The sequence below is a fragment of the Corvus brachyrhynchos genome, unplaced genomic scaffold, assembly GCF_000691975.1.
Source record: "Corvus brachyrhynchos isolate BGI_N302 unplaced genomic scaffold, ASM69197v1 scaffold7, whole genome shotgun sequence".
In the NCBI taxonomy this organism is placed as follows: Eukaryota; Metazoa; Chordata; class Aves; order Passeriformes; family Corvidae; genus Corvus; species Corvus brachyrhynchos.
Genome location: NW_008239054.1, coordinates 6,524,383 through 6,542,227, shown reverse-complemented (window position 1 = coordinate 6,542,227; position 17,845 = coordinate 6,524,383). Strand labels below are relative to the sequence as shown.

The 17,845-nt window shown below is 38.8% G+C and overlaps 1 protein-coding gene across 1 annotated transcript in view; it reads left to right on the top strand.

The window, feature by feature from the left end:
• ANKS6 (ankyrin repeat and sterile alpha motif domain containing 6) overlaps window positions 1–16,661 on the top strand; it is a 48,623-nt gene extending 31,962 nt beyond the window's left edge. Inside the window, exons 15-18 of the mRNA XM_017739080.1 lie at window positions 249–316; window positions 1,622–1,738; window positions 2,651–2,747; window positions 8,785–16,661. Coding sequence (XP_017594569.1) covers window positions 249–316; window positions 1,622–1,738; window positions 2,651–2,747; window positions 8,785–8,834 — 332 coding nt within the window. The 3' untranslated portion in view covers window positions 8,835–16,661. The remainder of the gene's footprint in view (window positions 1–248; window positions 317–1,621; window positions 1,739–2,650; window positions 2,748–8,784) is intronic.
• The last annotated feature ends 1,184 nt before the right edge of the window (window positions 16,662–17,845 follow it).

Genomic DNA, 17,845 nt, shown 5'->3' with positions numbered 1-17,845 from the left:
GGGCAATACAATGGTGTTTATCCTAGCAAAGTAAGACTAGATGGAATTACAGTCTATGTAAGTAGGTGAGAACAGAGTAAGCCAGTATTTCAATTTCTAATGGAGAATAAATGTGGTTGGTTTTTTGTTACCATACATGATTACAGGAAATACAGGTTTTAATATATATTTTCAGTTCATAATACTGAGATGATTAAAATCTTTTCTAATCCATGAGGTTGATTTCTTTTTTTTTTATGTTATTACAGATGAGCTGACTGGCATCCTTAAAAAATTGTCACTTGAGAAATATCAGCCTATATTTGAGGAACAGGAGGTATGTCTCTTCTAAAAGATCTTTTTTTTTTACTGTTTTGGTGGAAGTAGGGTATAACACATGTTGCATCAGATTTGTGATCCAGAATCCCAGATTTCAAGTTCTATAACCATTCCTGATCGCAGAGAGGACCTTGAAACATGGATCAAGTGGTATTTGTGGCATTCTCCAGGATACTGCAAATAGCTTTACTCTTAACCTGCACCTTTTATATAGATAGGGCTTTTTTTCCTCTTTTCCTCTCTATTTTTACACTCTGCTTTTTCTATATATATCTTTATCCAATGTGGCTAAATAGTTTATAGGACATACTGTATCATCCCTGGAATCACAGCTGGAACCTCATTTGCAGATGGACAACAGCAGGGTGGGAGTCACTGAGATGGCTGCTTTATCTTCTTTATCCACTCTGCAAAAGCAAAAGGAGAATTAAACTGGGGAATGTAGGCATCCTGGTAGATGAGACTGGTGACATTGACTTGCTAAAGGATGCAATGAAAGGAAATGTTGCTGAAAATAAGTAAAATTAATTCACTGCAGTCTTAAAGGCAGGATCAGATGGGAGCAAATATTGTGTGTTTATTTGGTCAAAGCAAAGGGTAGTGAATAGACATGCACTAAACTGACATTGCTACAGAGTTCAGGATTCAGCACAAGTCCAGACAATTTAGCTGCATCACAATATATTGGGTTATTATTGTTCCCCTGCATGATAGGCAAGGGAGCATTCTGTAGGAATTAATATGCTTTGTGTATGAAGGTTATATCAATATGAAAAGTTTTAGATATTTATTCTTATCACAGCCTTATGGATATGTTGTTAATAAAAACTGATATATGAACAAAACCTAGGTTTTTCTCAGGGGACACTGGAAAAGTAAACACAATATTCTGAAATTCCAAAAATACTTAGGGGAAAAGGGTGAAGAAAAGAAAAGAGGGAAACCTTAGGCATATTCAAGTAGCTGCTACTGTAGGCAGAGGAATTTCTGTGGAGTGTATATATTCTGTATTAATAGGAATCGATGGGGAAAAAAACTAAAAATCCATTAATATCTTAGATTTACTATCACGATTAGTTAAATGATTAACAGCAGATTAGAAGCTTTACAACAGAGTGGTAAAATGTGTACCGTTTGGTGCTGGAAATTCATTAAAAATACTTTTTGCACAATATTTACAGTAAGTCTATATGATTAAAAAGCCTAACAAACCACTTTTAACCTGTAGTAATGAATCTTTGCATAGGTAAATTTGTCTTATATTTTTTTCTTTTATTTCTTCTTTTTGTTTTTTAATATACAGGTGGATATGGAAGCTTTTCTTACACTTACTGATGGTGATCTGAAAGAGCTGGGTATTAAAACTGATGGATCAAGACAGCAAATTTTGGCAGCTATTTCTGAACTGAATGCAGGAAAGGTACATTTTGAAGTACTGTACTTAGTAAATTATTTCAAGGCTTGTTTGTATAATTAATTCAACATACATTTTGAAATTCAGTTGCAGATGTTAGTTAGAAAAGCTAAATTAATTTTTTCCAAGCAAAGTGTTTCATGTATTTCATTAGTGAAAAATCTTCCTTTGGGGGACTTCCTGTTCTCTTTCAATAACTCCTTCTTAGTCCAGTGAAGAAGCTATTTGTAAACAGGAGCAATATTGCAGTTTCTGAATATTGATGGATTTCAGCAGTGCTAAAAAGAATCATCTGGCTGCAATAGTCCAGCTAGAGAATGCAGTATAAGCAGAAAGGTGTCCTTTGGTTAACATAACAGGTTTTGATTCCTCTGTAATTAGGTAAATAGCTCTTCTCTCATTTCTTACACTTTTAATGCCTTTGAATTTTATATCAATATTAACAGATTTGCTAAGATGTGTACAGTTAACAGTGCTCTTGTCAGAGGGAGTTTGTACTGGAACCTGTCTTTGATTAGGCCTGCTGAAGCTTCTCAGCAGCCTTTTTAGATTGGAGGTCCATTCGCTCTCTAATCGTGGAAGTTCAGACAAAAAAACCACAGACAATTTCCCCAAGTTTAGATCAACAGTAGTGATGAGGTTAAAAATTAGGGGAGGTGGATGATGTTCCATGCTAAGACATGCAGTAAAGATAGGAAGAAAGTAACAAAAATGTTTCTATTGGTGTCTGGTAGTGTCAGGAAAAGATTACTACAAGGTTTTCTATATGTCTCTGTGAGGTAAGGATTTGTTATTATTTCTAATAGTGTGCTGAACATAGACACACATTATTTACACATTTGTTGTGAATTCATAATAAATTAGTTTTTTAAACAGAAATTTAAGAATACCTTATTTTATTTTACTGTTCTTTTACAGGGTCGAGAGAGACAGATTTTACAGGAAACTATACACAACTTCCACTCTTCCTTTGAGAGTAGTGTTAGTAACACACGGCCGCCAGGTCATTCCCAATGTAAGTAGCACCTGAAATTAACTGAAAAATTAATTACAGGTTGAATCACAGAATCACAAAATCAGTTGGAAAAGACTTCTGAGATCAGAGTCCAGCCTATAACGAAACACCACCATGACAACTAGACCATGGCACTGAGTGCCATGTCCAGTCTTTCCTTAAACACCTCCAGGGATGGTGACTCCACCACCTCCCTGGGCAGCCCATTCCAATGTCTAATCACTCTTTTGGTGAAAAAAGTCTTCCTAATGTCCAAATGTGTGGATATTTTATTTAATACTTGGCTGGAAGACAGAATGTGACAAACAAGCCAGTTAGCTGCTTTCCTGGTTAATGATGTATGTCTCTTGCTGTGACCATAGAGAAGATTTCAACATGAACAGTAGAGGTATCTCTAAGATGTTTATACACCCCTCAGTACTATCTGGAATAAGCATAGATTTTTGTTTTACATTACTAAACACAGAAAATGGATGTAAGTATAGCAATCCAGAGTGTACAGTATACTGTCTGTATGTATGTATGTAGCATCAGTGGGAGGTGTTCCTGTATGATACATACGCTTCATACTCTTTTGCATACTCTTTATAGCAGACACTTTAGTATGATAAGGTAGAATAAATATATTCAAGATTTACAATTTAGCGTAACAGTTGAGGCAGCTATGTTAATTATGTATTTAGGTAAGTGTGCATTTAGTTATTTTGCATAGGTGGTATTTTTATATTATCTATAGTTGGATTCTTTGGAATACATGTATTCCAAGCACCAGTGTTATCTGCTAGCAAAGCTAGAGAAACTGCCTTTTAAAATGCACTGTCTGTAACCAAAGCATTCAGGAAGGTGTTGCTGACCTGTAATTAATGAATACATTTCCTACACTCTCCGATATAAAAATTGCAAATCTTTGTCCTGCCAGCCACCTGAAACAAAGGCAGATACTCATCTGTTACTCCAGATTAAGGAATGGGGCATAACCTATCTACATAGGTGTACTTCTGTATCCATGTTTTTGTAGAAACAACAAAAGCCATTGACTAGCCTTGAGAAGTTCACCATGTTAAAAGTGCTTCTTCTTCAATTGTTTATTTTGCTGCTTTCATCCACTCACAAAATAATTTCATTTGTTTAGGGGCGATGTTAAGTAATTCAGATATTGTATGCTTTAGGAAACCTTAATAATGAGGTAGTCCCAGTTGTTCCCATCTCAATCAGCTGCATTTCACTAGCTATGTGAAAGCAGGTGCTAACTGTTGACCTGCTGATGTCTTGGGGAAAACTAGGAATTGCTGGGGTAGTTAGTGAATGTGGGCTACTTCCAGTACTCTGTGTAGTCTGCTTGGCTGAAAGCCACTATCAGGTGTCCCTGTACGCATTGTGCAATTTTCCATTCTCAGCATGCATGGGAACTTCTGAATGTCTCTTGGTAACATCCCAGAGCTGAAGAACCTCTTCTGTAGGTACTACTAGGTGAGCAGAAGCTATTTGGGATTTGATTGCATGGTGCAAAGAACTGGAATTACTCAAGAACCAAAGAAGCATAGAGATGTAACATACCTTCAAGCAACTTGCTGACCTTAAGTGTCTTGAAGACATCAAAGGACAAGAGTGGTGGCACAGAGCTGGGGACAGCATCCTTTTGTAAGAATGGAGGCAAGAGTTGCTCCTGTTGAGCTTTTGACAAGATGCTGCAAGGAGGTTGCATCAGAGATTAGCTTTTGGGTTTTGTGTTTGAGAGCTCCATGATACAGATTTTGCTGTGAAACAGAAGCACTAACAGAAAAGAGGAAGAGAACACATAGATAAAAGAAGTTTCTGCACCAGGTAAGCTGCTTTTTATTGTAAAAAGTAGCAGCAGAACCCTTAGGCAGTCTCTGGAACTTGAAGTAATTTCCAGGAATGTGTTAACATTTTAGAGCATAAGAGCAGCTGTACCAAGTCAGATCCAAGGTCCATACAGTTGTGTTCAGCTTTTTCATCCAGTCTCATCTGACGCTGATGTGAAGAGCTGCTTGCTTTCATTTGCTGTGAACTTGCCATGTCCTGACTTCTTTTGCTTCATTGTACTGGATCAGAAGATACAGTGAGCAGTTGTTTCCTCTTCACCGCCTCCATGCCACTGATGATTTTACAGATCACTGTGATACTCTTTTCCATTCATGTTTTTTTCCAAGTGGAAGGCTTATAGACTGCTTTGTCACTCCTATACCATAGTTTTTCTCTTTTCTGATATTACCTTTTCAGATGTGGGAGATACCAGCCTAGCATACAGTGTTCAAAATGTAGGCGTATTATGGATTTACATGACAGAGTGATGTCTGTTTCTCAGTTGTGTTCTCTACTTTCCATTCTCTTGCCCTTTCCTAGTTATTTCTAGTACTGTGCTGTGTTGACTATAATTGGAGACTGAATTGGCATTAATTGGAATTACTTCTTACAACCCAGCTAATCTACTGAGTTTGAGCTCACAGCCTATAATTTTATATAAACACACATACATCTTCTTTTCCATTTGCCTTACTTAATATTATTTCATATTTATCTTCATCAAATTTTGTCTGCTGTCCTATTGTTTGGGCACAGATGTCACATGAAGTCCTTTTGCCAGTCTTCTGTTTACCTTTCTTTTTATTTACATGGATAACTTAGGAAGGTTTTTCCCTTCACTTTATATGCCCTCTCAAAATCATATATTGAATATACTGTTCATATCCTGAATATCCTCATGCAGATCCCTATGAAATACTAGTGGTGAATCTCTCTGCTATGGAAAAAATCACTATTTACGGCAACCTTCTGTCCTCTGCCTCCCTAACAGATTATTCATCTACACAATAAATTTTCTTTTTACCCTGTGGGTTCCTTATTATCTTAAGAGCTAACCTTGGACCTTGTGAGTGTCTTGTCAAAATCCAGGCATCAAATGGACCTCTTTTATCTACAAGACTGTTGGCACCTTCAAGGGATTCTAGTAGGTTGATGAGGCAAGACTTATCAAAACTCTTTTTGATTGTTTTCCACAGAACTTCAGATTCTTTGGTACAGTTTTTGCTAATCTGGTTGGTATTGCTGTCCGTCTCACTGGTCTCTGTTTCCCTGCATTTCATCTTGAACCATTAAAAAGATTTGCATCACTGTTACCACACCTCAGTTATGTGACAATTTAAACAACACCCTGTGCTCTGTACACAGCAGTTCAGCTGCTTAATCCTTGTGCTTCTCTAGGACATCGGGCTTAGAAATTTGCTATTACTTGCTTTGTGTATTTGTTTTGTATTCTTTTCTGCTACTACTTCAGGTTAAGGTATCTTGGACTCCCACCTAAGGAAGGCTTCTGAAATTGTATCCTTCCCAAGTTTTTCCATGGTAAATACAATTAGTTTTTTCTGATGTGAACTTACTTCTCTAGCTCATTACAGTCTAATCACTGATTTACCTCATGGCATCTGTAACTGGCTGCCTCCTGTGGTACGTTTGAAAAGTAGTATGTGAAATTTTTATGCTTCTTGCATGGTCTGTATCATCTCATTTCTCCACAGCTCTTCATAGGAGCCTGTCTGGACACCATTAGCAAGAAAGCCATCATGATTTGCCCTTTTAGAAAGCTAGATGTAGCTCACAGGATAATGAAAACATTCTGCTCTTCCAGCTGTGTTGGTTTCACTGTTTCCCTGTGATTTTGTGAATACTTTGAGTAATTTTAAAAGTTCAGTACCTAAACCAGAGTGGCTGTCAGTGTATCTCTGCTTTTACGAGGTTTGCAGCCTGTAGGGGTGTAAAGAAGAAAGTGAAATATAATCCAGGTATATCCATAAGAATCAGAAAAGAAAAAGCAGGGGGAAAGAAATTTAATCTTTACTTTCTGGAACTGTAGTTTATAATTTTGGGAGGTCTGTCGACTGATTATTATCACCTCGTCTGCAAATGTCTGCAGCTTCTACGCCTTTCCCCATCCATAGCTCCAGTGTCCCCTTAGCTTTAGTTCTGCCCAAAATGCTCCAGTCCCCACTGCCCAGGCTCAGTCCCTCCCCTGCTACCACTGAGTCAGGAGTTGTTGCTGGTATGAGATAGCATGCAGCAGAAATAGAAGTACATCCAGGTGAGTGTTTATAGGAAAGGAGAACTGCAGTGGTTATCTACATTCACCCTTCTAGGGAATACACTAGAAGGAAAACAAGGAGAGGCAGAATAAATAAAAGCAAGACTATCAGAAGTAGAGGATTGATGGTACAACTAATTTCACCCAACAGGCTTCTTTAGGGAACACCCTACAGTTTCTTCTGGATTTTTTTTTTTTTTTTTGGCAGTTCAAAATCATTTGCTGACTTCTTGTAGCTTCTGGTTGAGCACCTCCTGCTGAGATCATTACTCCTGAGCTCCCTGTTATACTACAGGAACTCCTGGAAGAGTTGAGTGTTTGTTGGGTTTTGGCAGATGAGCTATTCCAATTATAGTAAAGCTCACAGTTGGGAGAAGGTTTCTGTTGTACATCAGTTGCTGTATCATCCCTGGGGCTAGAAGTGAGCTGATTCTGCATTGCAGAAAACAACAGGCTTTGACAAACATTTGCTTTCTGTCAGAAGTACTGAGACTGCTTCCTCCCCACCCCATGCCAGGGAGCACTAGGTTAGGCTGTGGGAATTCCATGCTCCGGTCCTTGCCTGACCTGAATAAGGCAGAGCAGTGTAAATAATTCAGAGGTTATTGGACCTGTAAGCCATTAGGTTTGGAGGCACCAGGAATGAACTCTGAATAGGCAAACAGTACACATGAGGAGTGTTGCCTTCATCTCTCTTTTTAATGGAAATTAATTGGTCACCTTTAGAAAATTCTGATGAAATTATTCATTCCAAGAGTGAAAGTTTTGGCGGGTTTTGACACTTTGGTAGTTTGGCTACCATTACAGCATGGAAAATTGACAATGCACCCTGTCGTTGATCAGAGAAACTACTAGGAAGATACTGCTTCTTTATAGCCCAGCAAATGTGTCCAGCAAACACAGAATTACTGTGCTGCTTCGACATTTAGAGCAGATGACAAGCCCATGGAGGCATAAGGCAAAATGACTGCTCTGAGGAACAAAATGCTCCTCCTTTGTCTGGCCTCCAACTTCAGTGAAACAACAAGTGGCGGCATGAAGTCCAGCTTCCTGAGAGAATGGGATTTAACAAATTATATTACCCCAGGAAAAGTTTCTCTTTGTGGTTTGAGGTGAGCTGTTTGCTTACATGATTCTGGTAAAAAAGAAAATTGGACTTTCTGAATGCCCAGTTGCCAGGACTAATTGTTTAGTTCATTTTGGGGGCCTGTGTCAAGCTTCATGCACCCAATCTCCACCATCTAAACAACACTCTGATAGGTGGGAAGAAAAGAGAAAATCCAAACACCTAGTAAGGGCAATGAAGAAAGGCAGGACATAGATATCAAAAGAATAAACTGCATATTCTCCAGACAAAAGTTTAAATGAAGAGTATGCCTATGATGCAAAAAGAAAATTATACCATTCAGTCTATAGTTAGTGGAAATTCTGGTCTTCTGGTTTCTCGTTACATATTATAGTATCTTGTATATATTGATAGATACATATATATCTGCAGATACAGAGTTGTTTGTATATTTACTTTTCACTTTTGGATTCAGAGACAAAAATATCAAGTAGAAATTATCCAAAGGAGGGAGTTAGAGATTGAAGAGCGAGGCATAAAAATAGGAGCAAAATCAATATAGACTTGCATATAAAAATCATACAGGATTCAGGTAATCACTTGCTGGAAAAGTGCACATAGAGAAGAGAGGGATACTCGACACTTTGTGGCAATAGGTGACCTTTTCACACATGAGTTTGACTTCTTATTCCTTCTCCATACAGGAGACAGCTTAAGATGAGTAAAATTAATTACAGGATCAAATTGTTAGATTCTGGTATAACATTGGGAAATGTGGGTCTGTTTCCAGTAGTTGTGGAATTACTCTCTTGTTTACAGCTGTGAGTCTTGCTGGTTGCAGTTTTTCAGACTTTTTTTTTCCCCTTTTACAGCACCTGGCTGCTCTTCAAAACCACAAGAAGCCGTTTCTTCTAAAAGGTAGCTACTGGAACAAAATATTTTTTTTTATGGTGAAGTTTGGCATCTGACTAAGTAAATCCAAGTGTACAAATGAAAATTAGAAAGGTTAGTCCTGACTACACTGACATAGGATTTTCTGCAGTAACATGCTTAAAATACAAAACCCACAAAAAGTAAAAGAAAATAATAAAGAGATTACTTCTGTAGTTCAACCTAAGTGTTGAATTGTTCAAGGCATCAGTGGTCTGGATTTAAGGAAAACAAAGAAGAGCAGGAAGAATGGATAAACATGCAAGAAGATGGATGTTTCATTCCACTCTTGCCTGTAGATGAAGAACCATGGGAGACCTACATGAGCACAGTCAAGGGCAACAAAAGCACAGAAGAAGGCAAGAAGCACACCACAAATTGTGACACCTCCTACGTGGGGAAATACATAAACTGAATATGCCTCTGTTGATTGGATACAGATAAAGGAGTCCAGATTGAAAATGTAATGGTTTCATGGGAAGAAATATAAAGAAGTAATGCTGCATTCTTAGTTAACCAAAATATACTTTATCTATTCAATATTATGAGGTTAAAACAGCAGTAAAAGTAAAAATGAAATACCTATTTGTAAAAACAGCACTTTATTTGAGGAAATGCATTATCTGTCACCAATATTTAAACAGAATGTTAAAATATTTTATATAGCTGACTTTTTTTGAGAATAAAACCTTTTACCTGGTATTGGCTGGGTTTTTTTGGACAGTAACGCTAGCGTATACTTAAAAATACATTTTTATAACTTGATTTTGTAGCAATTTTGAAATGAAAGTTACAGTAATTACAAGTAGAAATAATTTTCTGCTTAGTAAATACCATTTTTTTGTTAAGTAGTTAAAATGCAAATCATCAGGAATTAAAATACAAGTCTTCAGAAGCCTCTGACACTATATCTTTCTGAAGACTCAAGTACTGCAGGTAAAGGCAAGAAGATCTTGGAGCTCCAATTACCTGAATGTTCTCAGTACATAACTAAAGATTTTACATTTCAGCATGCTCCTCGCTGTACTGGTTTTGGAGTTTTGCAGAATTAGGGATAGAACTTGGGTGCAGTGATAAAAATAATAGCACCAGTGAAAGTGGTGGGGTCCTGCTGTCCTGCAGCTGTCTGGATATGTCAGCTGGGTGTGCAAGCTGTTTCTGTGATGACTTCATTGGTTTGGCCATCTGAGGTACCACTCCAGGATGCAGGCAGCAAACAGCGGAGTGGCCAAGCTGCAGTAGGTTATGCAGCTGTGCTGTGTCAGAGCTGACTTCAAACACTGGCAGCTTAAATCCCCAGGAGGAAGAGGAGAAGAGGTTGCAGAGGGATATTGCAGAAAAAAAGGTGGTTATGAGCTGATAAGGGCAATCAGAGCCTGTTAGCACCCTGAGGTCATTGCTGGTCATGCTAATAACATTGCAAGTGTAATTGGTAAAGCCATGTGCAAAATATTTTTGTTCCATTTTTTAAGTACACGTATGTCACCAAATTTATAAGACTGTAAACATTTAGAGTGTCATTTTGTTTCTGATGTGTCTTAGGCTGAAGAAAAGCACTCCTTATGCAGAATTCTGCTTCAGAATTAATTTCCGCTTTTGCATAAAAATACATTGTTTCTGCTTTCACAGTTTTCAAGAGCTGCTACTAAAGATAATATGGCAGGAGAGTTCTACTGAAGTGTTGGGTGCAAACTATATAACATTAAGCTAATGGCATTGTCCTTTCCTGAAGAAACATGTGGACAGTTTTGGTTAAAGGACCTCAAGGCAGAGAAACAATTGGAGGTTCTTATTAACAGTAGAAAACATTAACATTGTTGCTTCTGACGTTATTGTTTGAAAGGAGAAGTACTCACCTGCAATAAATTGAGGTGTGGGTGTTTAGGGGTTTTTTTCAGGTCCTTTTCAGTAAGACATTGACCAGTTCAGTACAGAAAACTTTTTGCAGGGTTGAGAGAGGTATTTTCTCTACTATATAAGAGGGTTCAAATTCATGTATGCTACTGCCCAGAAGACTGTAGTAACATCAGGACTATAAGGCAAGGTAGGGGCATGCTTCATTCTTCTGGATGAATCTGTCTCACTCTGAAAAAATAATTCAAGATGCATGGACTGTGGCCCCATAAGACATTGGTCTAGGATAGGGAAGAGTTAGGCTTTAGTTTCTCTAGCTGATGGATTTATTGACCAATTCCTAAGCTGCGTAGTGACTGAGGATAAATAGTGCAGTAAATCTGGGAATCTTAGCCCAAGTACATCAAAGAACAAACAGAAAAGAGATTTAAATGGAATGCAACACTGCCAAAGGAGACCTGCTGGCATATACATATAGGCTCTTTGTGTTGACACAAGAAAGGGTTCCTCAGACTGTCCTATCAAGAAGTCCCACTATGTGAAGAGTTGGCTTTATTAACACAGGAAGTAAAAAATGTGGTTTTAGATTTGGGAACCCTTCATATCCTCTGCTGCACTTAGTTTGAAAGGTTTGTTTCTTTGGCCTGATTCAGCTGCCATCGTAAGTGGAGAAACGAAACAGGTTCTTTACCATGGCTTCTTTTCCTGCCTTTGAGAGGAGGTAAGTTTGAGTCAGAGTCCTGTATTGTGTGTCTGTGTGTCAGGGCTGGCACGGGCTGCTCTTTAAACTCTGCTGTAGGCAGTGGAGGTCCAGTCAGTACCATCACCAGGGCCTCAAAACCCAGTATCTCACTAGACCAGAAGTTTGATTCAATTGTCCAGACCTCTACTAGCATTTGCCAGGCCCTAAGGCATCCAAAGCACCCAGAAGGGGTGCCTGACATGCCACTGCATTATGATCAGGTTGTTCGTTGCAGTCACTTGGACAAAGAGACCAGAGATGGAGACTGTCATTTCATTGACTTGTCCTGATCTGTCACAGGCTTTCAAAGGTGAAAACTTTTTTTTGTTCCCATTTGCTGTTCATTTTCTGTCCTCCTTTTCAGTTCAAATGAAAATCTTTGTTGGCAGACTTTGCTTACCTCATAATGAAAAGTGATATCTTCTGGGTTTTACCAAAGAAGGAAATGCTACAAAAACCAGTTCTTATTATGATTCAGTCTAGCGTTATAGACTTGACTAATCTGTAGTTATTAACCCAAAGACTTTGCTGAGGAGCACTGTTATCTTACAAGAAGCTTTTATAAGTTTCTTTGAATTTAATTTTCTTTTTCTGCACTTTGAGCATTAATGAAGATCAGATTTTAAGTAAAGATACTTTGTTAGCTGGAAATTATTCATGCAGTCATCTATAGTATTTCTCATGCTTCAGCAATTGCCTCAGAAGCCAGGTACCTTCTCAAGGGAGCAACTTTGGTTTTGAGAGTGAAGGGGAACATAAGAGTTCATGCAAAGAGATTCCTTTAATACCGAGATCAGCTTAATTTACAATTGCTTGGCTTGTCTGACTCTGACACTAATAGCCTTGAACTTGCCACTTTATTTTATTTCAAAGCCCTCTTGGCAGTACAAGGGTACATTTAGTGGGAACAGGCTTTGTCCATTAAAACTGAAACTTCTTGTGCTATATTTAAAGCTCATTTGGAACACTTAATTTCCAGTCTCTCAGAAGTTTGTATTATTGAAATAAACTGTTAATGCAGTGTCCTCCTTAAAGTGTCACAGCAAGGAATTTTTTCAAAGCAATTTTTGCCACTTGTCATTCACAGCATTCCAGTGTGCATTAAAACTTAATGGAGTTAACACACAGTCATAAAAACAACAGCAAACAGATTTTTGAAGTATGATTGCCATATTCCCAGCATTGAATCTATAGCATTTTAATTGGTCTCTTACTTTTCTGAGTTTTTAAGCATGTACAGCACTCTCAAAATAGGTCTGTCTGGTCTTAAGAGGAGTGTGATTATCAGGGCTGTTAGCAGAGGGATAGTGCTGTACTGGAGCAGGGTTCTTGAAGGTGATAAGCAGGTTAAGGTGAGTGTTGGAAAACAGGCCCATTCAAGGCATTTCCTGATAAATAACCTAAAAATATTATGCGCTCGTGTATACAGTTGATATGTGGGCTGTGAGTTCTTGTCTTTAATAAGCCTAAGTGATTTGTTACCCCACAGAATCGGTGGCCTCCAATTAGCCGGTGGAGAGATTTCCTGTTGATTTGTGGAACAAAACCATTGCACAGCCAGTAGCCAACAAAGTGCAATAGATTTGATCACAAGGGGCCTGATTTCGACTGTTCTACACAGATTTGTCCATATATGTTTTTTCCAAGTCACTCTCTGCCACCATTATTTCCTAAGAATGGGAAGAATGAGTAAAAGGAAAACAAATTGAGTAAAAGCTAGAGATAGAAGCACAGCTACTAGATTGGGATTTCTGGTTTTCTTTCCAGGATCTGCCTCTCTTTTAGGTTGTTTTTTGAATAGTCAGAATTAATATTGAATGCCCTGGGATTCACTTAGTTCAGCAGCTCAGGACTCCAAAGCACTTACTGTTTATCACAGACTTAGTTCAAAATCTGTTGCTGATATACCTTTACTTAGAGCAAACAGAAAGTATCATTCTCTGTGCTGGTAATTAAGTGGTGTATGCAGACATCCACTTTTCCAGCTGCTTGGGCCATGGAATACAAGATATATATAGATATATAGATACAGATGCTCCTAAAACATGGTAGTGTTTATCTCCTATCATGTAGTTTAATTGCTTATTTGGTGTATGTGTCAATCACACACACAAACTGTAGTCCTTAGCAATGCCAGAGATGCATTTTACAGAATCACAGAATGGCTGAGGCTGGAAGGAGCCTTTGGAGTACATCTTGTCCATTGCCCCCCTGCTGAAGCAGGCCACCTAGACGTGGTTGTCTGGGACCCTGTCTGTTGGTCTCCCCTCATCCAGTGAGATGCTCTTCATAGAAAGCTTTCAGGTTGGTTAGACATGATTTCCTCTGTTGTAAATCTGTGCTGACTACTCCCAAACACCATCTTAAAATAACTGGAAATTATTTTCAGGGTTATTTTCTCTATAACATTCCCCAAAGTCAAGGTGAGACTAATAAGGTCCAGTTCCCTGAATCTTACTTGCCATTCTTGAAGATAGGGATGACATGCTTTCTCACATTTGGCAGAAACCTTGGCCAGTCACCACAGCCTTTTAATGATAATTGAAGCAGGTTTGCAATGACACCAGACAGCTCCTTCAGTATTCCCGTCATGTCCCATGGACTTGTCTGTATCATACAACATCTCTTTGAATGCCATGGAAGGATATTTTGTCATCTACATATGTCCCTGAGACAATAACATGGGTGTTATGCATACTACGCCTCTGCTAGTCCCTTGGTGGTTTATAGACATCCTCCTACAGTGAATTTCGTGGTGCTTTGTCATCTCTATTCCAAGAATCCCATCATTTTCATTGCACAGCAACAGCATTCATGGTTACCATTCTCTGAGCATGCTGTGTTGCTTCTTAGCCTACACAGTGATACATAAACTTTGGGGTTTTCCTTTCTGTTCCTTGCACAAAGAGAGTGGACAGGTTGCAGCTAAAATTTGCCAACATTTTTTTGTGTAATCAGCATTCAAGCAAATCTAGCGTTGTCATGAAGTGGGCAAAGGTCTTTTAAAATGCTGAGACTGTGGTAGGCTTTGAATATTCTGAGGAAAAGGACCTAGTACATACTGAAGACTGCAACACCCTGTATTTCCTAGCCCAACATAACTTCACTTTTGGCACTCATCATGCTGACAAGTGTAATAAAACAAATACATTCAAATCAGTGCACAGTTAGGAAATAAGCTATTAGATTCAGAAACAGATAGCAAATCCTGCAATAATAGAATGCCTCTCCTTAGTGTAGCCACAGGTGGTTTCCTGTGTTTCACCCAGATTACAGACTGTGAAGTCATGCTGAGTAGTCCTGTGATTCAGCCAGGCAGCCAGCAGACGTGGGTCCAGCTCCCAGGGAAGCCAATCGCTCCAGGTACTGTTTTCTGCACAGCAATAATTACTTGCAACCAAGCTCTTCCTTATTTCCTCTGTGTGAAGAGAGATACACCTTCTGAAGTATCCTGAAATGTAATGAAATGATCAAAGATACTGACTTCTAACATTAGTAGTGTCAATTTGTTGCTCAGTTTAGAAGAGAGTGGTGTTCTCAGATTAGGCAGTGCCCCATGACAGCTCCTAAATGTGCTGGGGTTTGTGATAGCACTGGTTAAACATAATAATGGTTTTCTACGTGTGGAAAAATGCTTGCTGAGAAGTTGTAATAAAAAAAGAAATGTCCCTTTTTACCTTTCAGTAAATAAGTATTGAACTAAAGAGCCAAATACTGGCCTGATTTGTACTCGTGCAATTACCACATCCAAGCCACTGAGGATTTAAGTGCAGGGAACTGCAGAAGAATCTGAGCTAAAATAATCTAGAAATGGAGTATCCCACCCACCATGCCTGGTTGCATAATTTCTTTGCAAACACAGTGTGCGTGCAAGGAGGCCATAGGTATGTTCTTAGACAAGGAGCTGCAGAATGTGTTTGTTGTGTTGCTTTAGATATCTTTTTAATATGTTGGTGGCTCACGTCCCTGTTGGCATTATGCCATTGCTTAACACCTTCGAAGGCCCTGCCACTTGCTAATCTGATGAATAGTTATTCGATAAATATTACAAATGTTATTAATGGACTAATTTTATAGTGCCTTTCTGTTGCATCAAAGCAACACAAAGAGCAGTTCATTTATAGAGATGAGGGGACAAAGAGGACAAAAGAAAACTACCAAAAAAACACCACCAGAAAACTCTGACTTGGTTGGATATATCAACAAAACTAAGCAAATGATTTAGCCTGTTTGTTATCTGGAAATTAGCAATAGCCTTCTCATATGTTAGCTATTATGTACATGTGAATATTTTAAATTAATTTGGGAGAACTGTGCATAAGCACAGCATGAGAAACTCCTTATTTCTCTCCTGGAGACAACATGCAACATTAGAAGTGTTGCACAGCCATTTCACAAGCAGAACATGCCAAACAACTAGCAAATACAGAAGGCAGAGCTGATGATAGGATGGAAATCCATACTATACTGTTTTCACCTTCTGTGTCTGGCTCTGTTACACTGGGTTCCTTTTAGTTACACACATACAGAAAACCTAGATTCTTTGTTTTGTACTTGTAAGAAGACATCTTACGAAGACACAGCAGTGATTTCCTAGGTGAAACAAGGATGATTCAGGAAGGGAATAAGAGGAGAAAGACACTGCCCTATGCTTTCTGCATTTTAAAATTAAAAATTGCACAGAAAGTTTTAAAACGAGACTGAGAGCTGTATAGCTATATTTATGTTAAAATGTAGTATTTTAAAAATCAAAATAAAATCACACACACCTAGAAATTTCCCATAAAAACATAAAATAAGTGTTCGCTTTCCATTTCCAACAACAATATTTTTGCCAGCTTTGCTGTCTCAGTTCATGTACCTGCTTTTTTCAGTCTATCATCCTAGGTTTTTTAACAGTCCCCAATGAGCTTATGTTCCCTGTAAGTGCTTATTATCAGAGCCAAGTGCATGTTGCAATCCAGATAATTCACTTCACCATTGTGTTGCTTTTGTGTTATACATGTTAGACAGGTATATTTATAATGCAATGAAACCTTAAGCTGAGGTCACTGGATGGAAGAAGTATTTATTTGTCTCAAAAGTTTGAATGTTCTTGGCATTAGTTATCATGTGATGCATTTGGGGATGAGTATGTGACCAGAAGGAAGTACATCCTGAGTTCTACTCCCGCTTGACAACAGACACATTGTGTAATGTTGAATAAATCACTTTTCTGCTAGAGTTTCCCTGCTGGTAATGTTTCATCCTTAGCTGGTTATGCAGGCAACAACACTGTCAACAGAAAGCTCCAAGAACAATTAACATTGGCATCAGTGGCAAACTGCTCTTCAACAGTCTTGATATTCTCTAGGTGTTGAAATGAGAAGTAAAAACACTACAAAAACATTCACAAATGTGTTGGTGTCCAGATAGGAACACCACCATCCCCAGGCTTTGGATCATGCTCCTTCCCAGGATTCACGGGGAAAGTTGCAAGAGTCAGCATGAGTTTGCCAACTGCTTGACTAGTCTGATATGACAGTCTTGATGCCTTGGATCTTGACCTTTGTGTTTTTCAAATCCTGTACTGCTTAGAGTGTAACTCTGAAGTTTCTTGTGGCCTTCTTGTGGTTTCTGCTCTCTCAGGCCGAGTAGACATAACAAAAGCCTCTCTGGGCCTGCTCTCCAAGGACACTCAGACCATCCTAGGCCCAAAAAGTATAATCCAAAGAGCTTCTAAGGGGGGCAAGCGGAGGGGAAATTACATCATTGAACTGAAGCTTTAATTGGAGAATTAACCTCGATACACAAATGAACCAAACCTATAAAGGTGTGAAGAACTCATGACCTGTCATCCATCTTAGGGTCCATTTTGGCAATAGCCTCTCTCTCCCAGGGTGTACCTTTGAAGGTCTTTCAGATAAATACCTATTTTATTCTTTTACTCCTGTCCAGTCTCTGTGTCTAGGAAACCTGATAAGGCATCAGTCTGATGTGCCTTCTATGACAAATGTCTGAATTTGTGGATGCAAGGGCAGCACCTTGACTTTTGAAAGGCTTTTAACACCCTGTCTCACAGTATTCTTATATCCAAGGTGAGATATCACAGTTTGGATGAGTGGATAACTAGACAGATAAAAAATTGTTTGGATGATCAAGCTTAGATAACAGTAGTAATAGTACCTCAGTGGGTTATCCAGCAGAAACTACAAAATTCAGCAGGGACGAATGTCAAGTCCCTTACCTGGGAAGGAAGAACCTTGAGGAGAAATACAGGCAGAGTGGTGGGGAGCAGCTCTGTGGAAAAGGATTTGGGGGCCTTGGTGGATATAAGATAGGAGCACAGACTGTCGGCAAAGGAGGCCAACAGCAACCTGTGCTGTACCAGCCACAGAATGAGAGGAGACAATCACCTCTGGTCACCA